Raw genomic sequence first — 13,228 nt, 5'->3', positions numbered from 1 at the left:
AGCTTTAAGGTTATTAAAGAGATTGAAGATGGGAGCCAACAGGCTGTTGCAGAGGAAGGCGCATGTCCTGGTGTGTAGGATCTCCCAACAATTCCATGCCTGGCAGGTCTGCACCTTGGCTGCCAGAATAAACTCGGGCGGATGCTCCTTACTGCTTTCTGGGGATTGATTAAAACTCCCTTTGGCTTTCAGCACGTTGTCCACATCAAAAAGGTGCGAGAAGTAAAATAAATGTTTCTTTTGCTTTTCAAGATACTGTGGCCAATCTCCCTAAGCCTTCCTAATTGGTCTAGGCTGGTTGCAGATGATTAACTTGACATTAAATGGGGCCTGCTTTTAAACACGCTTTCCCAGACTTTAAATGGAGTGATGGGGGGAAACTTTAGACTGTTGCAGTGCTGGACCAGAGCCAACTTTGGTTATTATTAAAGTGGATCCAAGTTTTGATCCAGGTTTTGTTTGCGCTGAGCCAAATGATCAAGACATTCCTCCCTCTCTGCATACCTGAATGTATATTAGTGATATTAAAATATGTCACTTCTGCCCTATGAAAAGGAGCCTTTTAATGAAGGGGGAGGAGTATTAGCAGCTCAGGAACTGAGAGTTGCTTGCATTTGGACTTTATTGATTTCTGTATTTGGACTTTATTGATTTCTGTAAGTTATTTTAACTATATCAAGGTATTTCAGGGTATGCAAAAAATGCAGAGGAAAAAATCTGTGCAGTGTTTAATGACAACATTGCAAAGAAAATAAAAGTATTGGGCCCTGAGGGCAAAGGCAACAAGGAGATTTGCTCTGAGGAAAAGCATGCTCTAAAATTAAATGTTTGAAGAAACCATGTGAGTCTGTGAATGTTTCAGTTGTGAATTTCATAATTTTTCTATGAAATAAATACAGTAAATACAGATAGTTGATCCTTAAAAGGTTGGGCTTTTTCATGCAGAAGTTGGTAAAACCCTTGTCTTGTCTATATGAAGATTAAAGGTAAATTGTTAAACTGGCTTCTGTTGTGCATGAGAGTCCAGAATACTTGTCTCTGTTGAATACAAAAAATTCACCTTCTCTGTGTCCTGAAGGAAGAGCATAAGGGGTAGAGCAGCACCAACACCAGTGCTTTTTTGACTTCCTTTGTGACATTTTGCCTAGTGTCTCTAGAAAGGCATAACAAGAACCAGCGATGGGCAGCATAAATCAGACATCCAGCTGAGTGAGAAGCCAGAGGGTCTGAACAGCAGAAGTCATTAACCTCCAAAGGGAGTGTCAGGGGAAGTGTTCAGTACTCAGTCTGAAAACATCAAGAAATCAGCTGAGAAAGTGTGGTGGGAAGCATTGGGGGCTGGAGCAGAGCCTGTTGTGCTCCCTGTGTTCAGCTACTGAACATAGAACAGCCAGACGCAGAAAGCCTGACTGCAAGATCTAATGGCTTTTTTAGATAAATCTTTATTTTCTCAGAGGCATCTCTGACTGCAAACTGCACTTATCAGAGTCTCCTGAGAAGTAGCTTGCAGGACCTGTCACACATCCTGCTGCCTTGATCTGCCTTGCCTCATGGAAAGGCAACTTTATGGTTTTTCTGACACCTTGCAGCTCTTTTGTCTGATAACCAGCATCCAACTTGGATAAGCGCTATATTTTAACTGGTATTATAGTACAGGCTAAGCTTACAGATGTGTCCAGGTATATCATTAGATTTAATTAAATTATGTGGATATTAGCATGTCCCCTGTGAAATGTCTGGCACTGAGCCATGTGCTGGCAGACCTGTGAAAAAGAGAAGTACAGTAAAAAGGGCACCCCCCCGAGGGTTTGTGGATGGACCTCAAGCAGTTTCACCAGGTCTCCACCCTTGCTTCAAAGAGAAGAGGCTTAGGCTCATCCATGAACCATTTCTTTCTCAAGCTTGAAAGATTTTACCCATTTTCCCAAGCCACCTCTTGTTTGTGGCTTCCTCCTGGTCTTAGTCCTGGCAGGCTCTGGTGTCCTCTGGATCTCCATTCTGAGGAAAGACAAACTGCAAATCCCTTCTGCTGTTGGAGCATGGATACTATTTGATACTTTATTTTGGCTGACCTTCCCTAGTGGCCTTTTTGCTTTTCCCCCTGCTTGAAAAACATGTGATTGCTCGCCACTACCCCACAAATTTCCTTTTCTGTTTGCTTCCCTCAGATTTGGAACCAGCTGTATTACTGGTAACTTCACTGGCTGATAATGGTACTTCCTCAAATTGATAGCAAGGCAGGTTTAATAGTAAGAGATGGAAGTTACTGAAACAAACTGTATCCCAGATAACTTGTATTTTAAAATTCAGAAGTAAATCATGCTGTTACTGGGCTGCAAAAGACTTGCACCTACTCCCTCAATACATGTTGCATTATCAATTATAGTGTCTGTATAGAGGTATGGACTGGGTTTTCCTGGGAGTATTAATTTTAAATGGGAGTGAGAGGTGACAGACCTATCTGTGGCTCTATTTCAAACACTTCTTAAACTCCCACTGCAGGTTCATGGCTACAAGGTCAACTATTTAAAGTTTTCCAAAGGTGTTTTCAGAATTTACTCAAACACGTGGCATTTTCTCCATTACCAGCACATAACTACAGTACTTCAGAGTGAGGGAGAACAAGTAGACAAGATACATACAATGGCAGAAATTACTGAACCAAGAAACAGCACAGAGACACTCCTCAGCAGGGATGCATGTATCTCTCAAAATTTTGAGGGGGAAATTGCTTTTTCTATAAGGCCTGTGCAGCAAAATTAAAAAATACAATGTTGCTCTGTTCTCTGATATCCATGGTTCGTCATGGTAAATTTGCTCATTCTCAAAACATTCTCTTTTGCAAACAGGGTGCTAAGGCCTGTTTCCTGCGTGACATCCCCTTCTCTGCCATTTACTTCCCCTGTTATGCTCATTTGAAAGCTTCATTTACAAATGAAGATGGGAGGGTTAGCCCTGGAAATCTGCTCTTGGCTGGATCAATAGCTGGTAAGTTCCCAGATTTCTTTTTTCATGGCTCTATACTGCTCTGGCAGCACAATTATTATGATAGTGACAACAATGAAAAATGTGCAAAAGGACTATGTGCAACAATACTGTATTTTGCAGCCTTATGCAGAAACAACAAAGTTACTATGCTGTAGAGTGAGCTTGAAGATACTGTAAGTTCCTGGTATAATCAAAAGAAAGAGAAACTAAAGCTTTTTGCTGATGTTTTTTTTTATCATTTATCATCATTCCTTGTGAAGTTGCTGTGCTGGTTTTGGCTGTGTCTCACTGGCAGGCAATGTTTTATTGAAATTATTTATGATCTAATGAGTCTTGAATTTTGATATATATAGTCCAGAAGCCACACTAGAAGCACAGCTCTCCAAACACAATGATATTACAGGTGACAAAATTATGACAGTATTTGCTACCCTCAGTATCCCATTGGAGATCCTTGGCTTCTTGAGGATTTACCTTTATCATTTTTTAAAATATTAAACAAAGCAGAACATCTTGAAAACATTGCTGCAGTGCCACAGGTTGCTAATTCCTCACATACGCAGATATGACAGAGGGTGCAGAGTGTGATTTTGAGCACTTGGATGTTTTAGTCTGCTGCATACCAGACAGAAGAGCCCAAACATGCTTAACTTCTCACAGATGAATTTAGCTTGAGTGTTCCAGAGCCTAAGGGAGAAGACAGAGGCTTTGTAAGCCTCAGCTTGCCCTTGTGTCTGCTGCAGGGCTGGTACCTCCACAGCACCCAGCTTCTACACCCAAAGGGGACTGCCACTTGACAGCTGTCTGCTGGAGAGGGCAGCTTGAGAGACTTGCTCCTGCAGTGTCCATGGTTTCCCCCCTAGGAAACAAATAGGCTTGCAAATTTGTGCAACAGGACCTTTAGGGGAGTGTGTATCAAGCAGGAAGGGTCAAATCAGCTGGGGGCTGCTTAGTCTCTCCAAGCTGCAGCCAAGTTCCTTCTTCAGCATGGCCCCTGGCAGACTGCTGTGACCTGCCAGGTGAGAAAAATGAGGGAATAGCATGAATCCAGTACAGAAAGGTTGTTTAGCAATATTATCTCATTTGATTTTAAGCTTTTTCCTCCCTGAGAAAACTTCTTGGTCAAAATTATACACAGGGCTGCATCAGTTTGAGAGCAAGGCCCTTTTATAGCCAGTATCTGGTCTCAGAGAATAGCTAAGATTGGCTGGTTTGTCGTGTTGTAGCATACTGATTTCTATTCAGTAGCTCATACTCCAGAGGAATTGAGCTGGCACTAGCAAAGCCAGCTGTGTTCCAATGATTGCTGCTCAAAACCCCCTTGTCCTCTCCCCTCCCCCACCCCATTCCAAAGCCAGGCTCCAAACCTTCCAACAAGAGCTTTTACAGCCAGTTTATTTCTTACCCATTTTACTGGAACAAAACAATTTTTGAACTTTAGATCATATTTACAGACTTGAAACATAAGATGGCATTTTTAAGCCAAGTAATTTCTTAGATTTTCCTATTTTTCTCTTTCTAGCCATTGTCAGGTGATTGCAGACTGAGATAACCGTCCCTTTGAAGTTCAGGCACAGAAGCAGTCTTTATTGTTGCTGATATGGCTCACCAATCTAGCTATAATGTGAATTTTATCCAGTGCTTCCTGTGAACCCCATCCTAGGTTAACTCTCATGAGCAAATTACAGTATTAGAGATACAACACTCATCATACTGTTTACAAAAACAAGAAATTTGTTTTATTGGGTACATGTAAAGTGTGATGGGTGGGGGGGGGTATGTGTGTGTGTCTCCACTGTTTTGCCAAAAGAAAGTCTAGGGAAAGACAGAACAAAACACCCACCACTTCTGAAAAGCTGGCTTCGGTCTCTTCTCCAGCCAGGGATCTCACCTGGTCATCAGACTTCAGATGTGTGCATGAGCTCTGGCTGCACGTGGAAAACTCCCCCTTCCCACACACAGCCCATGCTGCTGGGATATTCAAGCTAGCCGTACTGACGTGCACCTGTGTCCTTTGCCAGTGGGTCCTGCTTGTGCTGCCTACATTATCTTCCTTTCCATTGTGGTTGGGGTCACAGAACACACGTGTCATCTAGCTTGATCTGCATCTGGTTTTCAGACATCTCAACCTGTTGTGCCGTAGCATATTCTGAGATGATTCTAATATCATCTGCAGGGTCTCTCCTTACTTTGCTCTGTTTGCTTATTGCCTCCATGAAGTTCCTTCTCCTTCCCTAGCTCCTTTTTATTCTTGTCAGCTCCTGCTGGGCTATTTGTCACATTCTGATTGTAAGCTTCTCTCGGCAGCAATCTGTAACTTCAATTTGTCTGTAAATGCTTTTGTCCTGTATACATAGTTCCTAAAGAAAGGATTTTAAGTATCTCCAGTGCAAAATATCCTCAGTAATATGGAGTGAGTGATAAGGAGATGGAAGTCAACGTGTAGAAAGCAGAATTGTTTCTAAGTAAGTTCTTAGGTTTTCTTGAAAACACTGGTTGGCTTTTGAAGGACAAAAGTCTGGCTTTAAATTGAAGATTCAAGCAATACCCTGGTGTGGGTAAGGCTAAGCAAAGAGGAATTTCAGTGTTTCTGGACTTCAGAAACCTTGACCAGGTTTTAATGCTTGTCTGCCTGACAGCCCATGCCTGCACTGAGTGCACACTCAGTGTATGAGTTATTTTGGGGAGGCAAGGAGAGGAGGAGGAAATCTTTTGGTGACATGCACATGATTTGATCTCTTGAAGCAGTCTGCAGGAAGGGTGCTCTGGAGCTTGAGGCCAGACCATGCTGGTTTGGACAAAATTTGTTACAGAATTATTAAGCTGGAAAAAAATAAAGGAAAGGAGATTTATGCATCTACATCTAACCAAGTTGGTTTGGAACAGATGCAGAATGGAAAAGTAATAAAACCATAAGAGACAGTGTCTTCTGGGTACAGTCTTGGTGCTTTTCTTTGCCTTTCTTTTTGGCTTTTTTTTTTTTTTTTCCAATTCTAAACATGCCCCAAGTTTGGATAGGGATGGTTTTAGAAATACCACCCATCGGTAACTTGGTATTTTTTACTTTCAGTTGATTATCTGCCAGAGTAAATTTAAATCTTCCTCCACATATTCTGCTGAGGATATCAGCTGTGGCTTTGCAGCTGAGCAGTCTGCCATTCCTAATGAGAAGAATGACCCTTTTTGTAAGCCCTAGCTCTCAAGCAATGCTGAGCATGCATGGCATTATCTGGTTCTCGGTGACATTGCTGTGTGAGGGGTGTTTGTGTGTCTGTGTGTGTTGTGTCTGTGTACAGCCTATTCTAGCACAGTGTACTCCAGGATGCCAGGAACCACAGAGAGGAGTGAAAAGGAAAGGGAAATATCAACCTTTCCTCCAAAAGCTTTGTGTTTATTAACTATGCAAGTTTCTGATTAGCACTGCTAACTCCAGTCTGTGCCTCCCAGCTTGGCAGGAAGCATGTGATATGGTTGTTCCTCTGGAAGAAGCTCTCTGCATTAAACCATGTCCACAACAGCAACCTCTTGTTGCTTGTTGCTTGTTCTCCTTCCCAGGTTCTGCTTTAATCAAATGTGGCTGAATTCACCTGATGTAAGGAGGAAAGACCTGCTTCCCTGTTGATAAATGAGATGTGTAGTATATGTGCCAAGCCAGTGGTACCCACCTGATGACTTTTGTATTGTGCAGGTATGCCTGCAGCCTCTCTGGTCACCCCTGCAGATGTCATCAAAACAAGGCTACAGGTGGCAGCCCGAGCAGGACAGACCACCTACAGTGGTGTTGTGGACTGCTTTGCCAAAATCTTGCGGGAAGAAGGTCCGAAGGCTCTTTGGAAAGGAGCAGGAGGTGTGTAAAAGAGCTTTGATTGCCAAGTGATTACTAATTGTGGCATTTATCACTTAGGAACTCTCTTTTTTCTTTCAAGCTCGTGTATTTCGATCTTCTCCTCAGTTTGGTGTAACTCTGGTGACTTATGAGCTACTGCAGAGATGGTTTTATGTGGACTTTGGAGGAGTGTAAGTATGTGATGTCTGAATATACCAGAGATCCTGAAGTTACCCTTGGTTCTGTTGGGTCTTGGTCCTCCTCAGGACATCAGAGCCAGGGGCTTGCTAGGACATGTTGTAAAGGCTTTGTAAATATTATTTGCAACCACATTTTACTGGTGGAGGTTGGAATGATATTCCAGTACCTGTTTCATAGCAAGATATTGCCGCATTTTATATCACAGTTTCAAGCAGGGGACCTATGTTAGTGTAAACAGAGACAGTGGGAGGCTAAATAATGGGCTGGGGATGAAAATGCAGGAAAAATGTGATGCCTGCCAGGTCAGGATACACTCTGCCTTAGTTCTCATTATTTGGTGGAGAAGCCTCATTAGGCAGGGCATTTGATATCCAAAAAAATATACAGTTGTCACCAAGGTCAAAACCAATTTGTTGGAGCTTCAGCTGTGCCTCCTGCCTTTGTTGACAATACAGGTGGATGTGCATGTAGCTGTTTAACTTGATCCCAGAGCAGCTGCAGACTCTATGGATCTTTGGCAACAGCAGCTTGAAAGCCATCACAAAAATTACTTAAATTCTGCTATGTTCCTGGATTGGTTGTGTGCTTCAGCAAAGACTTATGAACCCCAGCTACCTCACACTAGTTTTGATTAATGCGCTGCAAATTTTATCTGGATTTGACCGTACTCAATCACCATGAAGGCTCCTAACTATTCTGGAAAGTTTAAAAACAGGGTATTTCTCCTTACATTGCAGCATTTAATTTGGTTACTCACAGGGAAGTACACTCAGATGTATCATTAAATTTACTTTATGGAGGAGATTTTTGTGAATACTGATTTTAGTCTATGCAATTAATTTATTATTTTTATTATTTTGCAGAAAACCAGCTGGATCAGAGACAGTTCCTAAATCTAGGATCACGCTCCCTGCTCCTAACCCTGACCATGTTGGTGGTTATAAATTGGCAGTTGCCACTTTTGCAGGGATTGAAAACAAGTTTGGACTTTGCCTACCTCGGTTTAAGCCATCGCCACCTACCTCAAAGGCTGCTGCAGCAGTAGGACCCTAAGTTTATCGCTGTAGGGTTTTTGTTATTAGTTGGGAAAGAGCCACTTTTCTAATTGGTTAATACTTTGTTCCTTTAGCTTCTCATCATATAAAAGATTAGCTTCATTTGAGTTTTAAAGTAATTTTCATCTTAAATAGAATCATTTGTCTTTGTGCTTCCGTAACCAGATCACTGTGAAATTCTTACCAGTTGTTTTAAGTTTGGGACCATGAATGTATTTGTCCACATCTGACATGTGCTTGTGTTGGGAAGACACTAATTTTAGGTTCCGTTTATTGGGGAGGGCTGGGTGAGAGCTGTGAACCAGATCATTTTACAGGCGATGCTCAGTTGCAGATTACCAGGGCAGATGTCGCACATATTCACTCAAATGGAAAACTCAGTGGATATCACGGTGCTCAAAGCAGAATGATTTGGACTGTGTGTGTAAATTGGTTTTAAACTCGGTGCGTGTCTGTAGAGGTCAGCAAATATATACCCGGTACCTAGGTATGCCAGTACAGCTTCAACTTCTTAAATCTGTACACGCACAAGTTCTGTTTCTGGATTGTATTATGGAGCTTTTATGTGGAACATGTTTTTGTAATGGAAACCACATTTATAAATGTTTAGCCGTTGTATTATGTTACTGGTATCAAAATGCTCAAAAGAAAGTGTTATTGTCCATAGTCTTTGCACTTTATGGCAGAACTTTTGGCATTCTACTACACATACAAGGAAATTTCATAACTAGGTGCCTATCTTGGGTTGCTGGTGTTTGGAATTCAGTTTGTATATGCACTTCTATAGTAAAACGCTGCTTGTTTAAATAACTGCAATAGAAAATTCATGCACTGTATCAATGGTACCTGCCTTAACTGCTGGCTTGTAATTGGCAAATAGATGGTTTCAGATTCTTATTTACTTCATTGAGTCAAAAGAGATTAAAATAATCTAAAATAAAAGATTTTACTTAATTTTTGGTGCCTTGCACAGTGTTTAGAAAATTCTGTATTTATGAAGATAGAAATAAACCTTTCAAACAGATGCACACATGTTATTCTGTTACGGAAATAGCGCAGTACATTAAATGTCTTGTTCAACTTCAGTGATGAAGTCAGGTTAAGATGAAGCTAATATTTGCACTTGTAGGCTATAAAAACACCTGCAGCTTGAGAACAAATTACTACAATTCCCCTGCCTAGAAAAGACATCTGTTGGTGGAGATGTCACTCAGGAAAAAAGAGAAACTTTTTACTCAGTCAGAAGCCAGGACTGAAGCTTTTATATTTTTATCTCTACATTTGGGGAGAGGTTAGTGGATATAAAAAGCCTGATTACCTAGTCACTTGAAGGTCCTGTTGGGTGTCTTCTATGATACCTCTTAGGATGAGGAATTTGGCCTTGCTTGTCTCCTTGGAGTGGGAGGCATGAGGGTGAGTGCCTTCAACTGTACACTGAGGGAGTGCACAGATGCAGCATCTCTGCAGAAGAAGGAGTGTGCTGTGCAATACCACACTGTGCTGTAATTTGTGGAAATACTGAAATGGAAATCTCTCTTGATTTTGCATTTCTGTTTGGGTCATCATGAAAATTATTCTCCTGGGCTAATTTGTATTTTGAAGTTACTAGTGAAATGAAGCTCGAGGGTAGGAGTAGCACTTGTGCACATGAAGGTGAGGGGAGCAGATGACATTTACCTGCCAGCTGCATCTTGGAGTCTGGCTAAACCACTGTGCAGAGACTGCTCGTACAGGCAGCAGCTGCTTCTTGCCAGCTCTGTGTATCCAAGTCTCCCCAAACAACAGCTCCTTCATTTCAGAAATAGGGGAGAAAAAAGCTCTCCCTTGTAATAACCCTTCAAAATTAACCAGGATTTTTGGTTAAAGTGTGTCACAGAAGCAAAACATTCTCACTGGGAGCTGCCTTTGCTTCACACATGAGATTTTAGGCTGTTTAAGAGGTGGTTTTTTACTTCACCTCTCAGGTTTGCTGACATACCATGTCAGGGGTTTCTGGGGAAAGTCAGCAGCTCTGGGAAGACGTCTGAGTGCAGAGCTGCACCTTCTCCCTGATCCAGGAGAGGAAGTGCCTGGCCACTGGATGGGCTTGGTTGGCAGCTGCTTCCTCTTGGCTCATTCTGGAGAGGGACACCCAGGCTGCACCCACCAGAGCATGTCCCTGTGCTGCCTGACCCTGAACCCCAGCGCTGCTGGGGCTTTGCAGCCAGGAACGGACGAGGAATTAGAGCTGGGTAATTGTGGGGCTTGCACAACTTCTTGGCTCATGTGATAAAGACCATTCGTTGCTTGTGTTTCACAAAACCAATTTCTGTGCCTCCTGGTGCCCTCTCATTCCCAGGCCTGGCAGTATATTTATGACTTGTTCTTTATTCTGGGAATGAAGGGAAAAGCTCCCACCCCAGGAACAAAGCTCAGGCACAGCTCTCCTATGGCAGATCCATCTCAGAAGGCCACAGCCTTCATCTTCTCTGAGCAGGGCTGGACTGACACCCCCACCCCACCCATGGTGGCCTTTCCCTTTGCCATTAACTTTCTTGGAGGATCGTTCTCTCCTGCACATTTCTTCAGGGTCAGTAGACATCTGATGTAGGGGCAGAAATGTTGAAGAGCCAGTGGCTGCTTGTTAACATGAAGTGAGTTTAAAACATTCCAAATCATACTGCAGCTCTGCCCAGAGATCTTGGGGAAGATCTGTGCCCACATTCGGCTTCCTCCAGACACAAAAGGATGCATTCCTGCTCTGAAAAGCTTGCAGGCCAAGGAATTGCCAGATTGCCTTGCAAACAAACAAAACGCCCTGAGGACATTGTCCTCTCTTGGTTTCTGGGTGAGTTATGCAAATGGATAAAAAAGTAACCTCACTTGCTTCCTGCACTCCAGCTAACTTCCTGTGACAGCACTTCTAGAAAAAAGAAATGGCCAAAACCTGGTGATGTTACCTGTCAGACTGAGAGTGGGGCAGGGGTGTCCCTGAAGCAGTTACCCCGTTTTTGTTTCTTGGTCCAGCAGAAGCCAGGAGATGCTTTCCTGCCTGGTCCCCAGGGATTGGGCTGGGTTTAAGCTGACTTAATACTGACAGTTTGCAGGGATGCTTTTGTGAGCAAACTTACCACAGGGCTCAAAAATAAATTGGGCAGGTTTTTCTAAACCTGCTAAAAATACAAAACCTGACAAGCAGCTCTGCATCATCTTAGGAGGGGACAGCCTGCTTGGAATCACCCTGCTCTCTGTGCACATACATGTCACACTGCGTACTGCTGAGATCCTCTCCAGTCGCACAGGGACAATCAAGAATCCTCCAGCTTTGCTGTTTAAGCACTGCTGTGAAACTCAGACTCTGTTTTCGGTTTAAATATTTGCCTTTTTTGCATAAGCTAGAAGGCGATTTCCAGAGATAGTAATCATTTGTAAGTTATTTAATGGTTGAAAATATACCAATCTCAAGATGTTTGTATTTTAAGTGTCTCCAGAGACCTTCAAACACATCAAATAACACAGAAGCAGCTTGGGATGAAGTGGTTTCTTTAATGCCACGTGCCATATGGTGGTTCTGCTTTCTGCACGGTGGGCAGCAGATAACTCAGGCTGTGAGACTGGGCAGCCTTCCCTAGTGCTGAATGTGGGGATGTCATCAAAGTGTCTGTTGCCCTTCAGAGAGATGACATTTGAAGTGTAGCAATCATTTTAACTGCTCCTTGCACTGTTCCTCATCACCAGGAAGCAGTACTATTGCTTGCAAGATTCATTCCAGCTGCTGTAGTTACGTTGCCTGGCCTTCCTCACACCCCAGGCTGTGCAGACACTGTGTACCAGACACGGTGGTATTACTTCAGAAGTATCTTTGTGTGTGACTTTGAAGGAGAACTGGTCCTGTAAGCTTCCCAAGGACAGGCAGCTACCCTATGGCACCCTTAGACACTGAGTTCTGCCTTAGACAGGAGAGTGGCCTTTGTCACTGGTCAGTGGAAAGCATCCCACTCCATGTGGGATGCTGTTTTGCTTTGTGAGGGGTTTTCAGTATTCTGCTGTGCATGCTTTTTATCAGCTGCTAAAACTCTTCAGAGAGGTTTTCCACGTGTCTTGTGTGAAAGAACCTATTCCTAGTTGTTTCCATAGATGCAGACTGTCACTTGTAGTGTGAGATGATGCTATTCCAGGGCATCGTAGGGCCTCTGATGTTTTCAGAAGTAGCAAATGTTTGCGGCACTGGTTTTGAGACCGAGGAGGAAACACCATCCATCTTGGAAAATTTATTATGGAGCATTTGCTGAGTATTCTGTGGAAAAAGCTGCAGCTCTTGAATCGTTGCAACCCAGCATCATTTGTCCCACCTGCTTTGTCTCTTTGAATAAGCTACAGGAAACTCTATGGAGTCTAATCTCAGCAGAAAAGACTTGTTCTGATAGCCTTTCCATGCAGATGTTTGTGGTGTTCCCAGACTTCAGAGGCAGCCTATTTGAGTTCCACCTTTCAAAGACCCACTGAGTGCTGTTATTTACACGATGGACCTGGCATTCCAGCCCCATGCTCAGTTTTGTGTGTCCTGGTCAAATTCCAGGTTGGCCAGTGCTGTGCATGTGTTCTTTCAATATACCCTGGCTATCATCTTCTTTCTCTGTTACCACAGGGTCTCTTGAACAAAGTACATGTCATAAAGGTGAAGAATCCTGCTTCACCTTTCAGCCAATGCCTTCAGTTCCCACCCGCAGTACCTGTCATGTCTCCCTATGTCCTTTCACAGCTCCTTTCAGAACAAATCCATGTCCCTGGCCACACCATTCCTCTTCCTCTCGCCTGTGCTGGTGTAGCTCTGATCCTTGGCACTGAAATCAAGGGAGACTCTGGACTTTCCTTCAACGAATATAGGAGAGTTGTCCCTTCCACATGTACCTTACAGTCCTGTCTTCCATCCTAAACCTCAATTTAGCCTCTTTCCGCCACTTGCCTACTTGTGTGGTAGTTTGGTTCGCTTTCTCTGACCTCTGTGGTTCAGATGTGCTCTCCGGCTCAGTCTGAGCACAGGTTATGTCCTTCACAGAAAGCTCACTTGCAATGGCCCTGAAAGAGCCAGGCTGCCTTCTGACCCATTCCACACCTGGAGCAGTCATGGCAGCATCCTGGCAGTGCTACAGCATAGGACATAACCCTTTATGTTCTT

General features: G+C 43.2%; 1 protein-coding gene across 4 annotated transcripts in view; it reads left to right on the top strand.

Annotated features, from left to right (window-relative positions):
* The window catches only part of SLC25A13 (solute carrier family 25 member 13), a 101,671-nt gene extending 92,577 nt beyond the window's left edge, over nt 1-9,094 (top strand). For all 4 annotated transcript variants that reach the window (XM_015617546.2, XM_015617545.3, XM_015617543.1 and 1 more), the window contains 4 exons: nt 2,850-2,988; nt 6,677-6,835; nt 6,915-7,005; nt 7,879-9,094. In XM_015617546.2, the coding sequence (XP_015473032.1) occupies nt 2,850-2,988; nt 6,677-6,835; nt 6,915-7,005; nt 7,879-8,068 (579 nt within the window). In that variant the 3' untranslated portion in view covers nt 8,069-9,094. The remainder of the gene's footprint in view (nt 1-2,849; nt 2,989-6,676; nt 6,836-6,914; nt 7,006-7,878) is intronic.
* Nucleotides 9,095-13,228: the final 4,134 nt, after the last annotated feature.

This window comes from Parus major, chromosome 2 (genome assembly GCF_001522545.3).
Source record: "Parus major isolate Abel chromosome 2, Parus_major1.1, whole genome shotgun sequence".
Classification (NCBI taxonomy): domain Eukaryota; kingdom Metazoa; phylum Chordata; class Aves; order Passeriformes; family Paridae; genus Parus; species Parus major.
The sequence above is the reverse complement of the archived record's forward strand: the minus strand, read 5'-3'. Positions and strand labels throughout refer to the sequence as shown.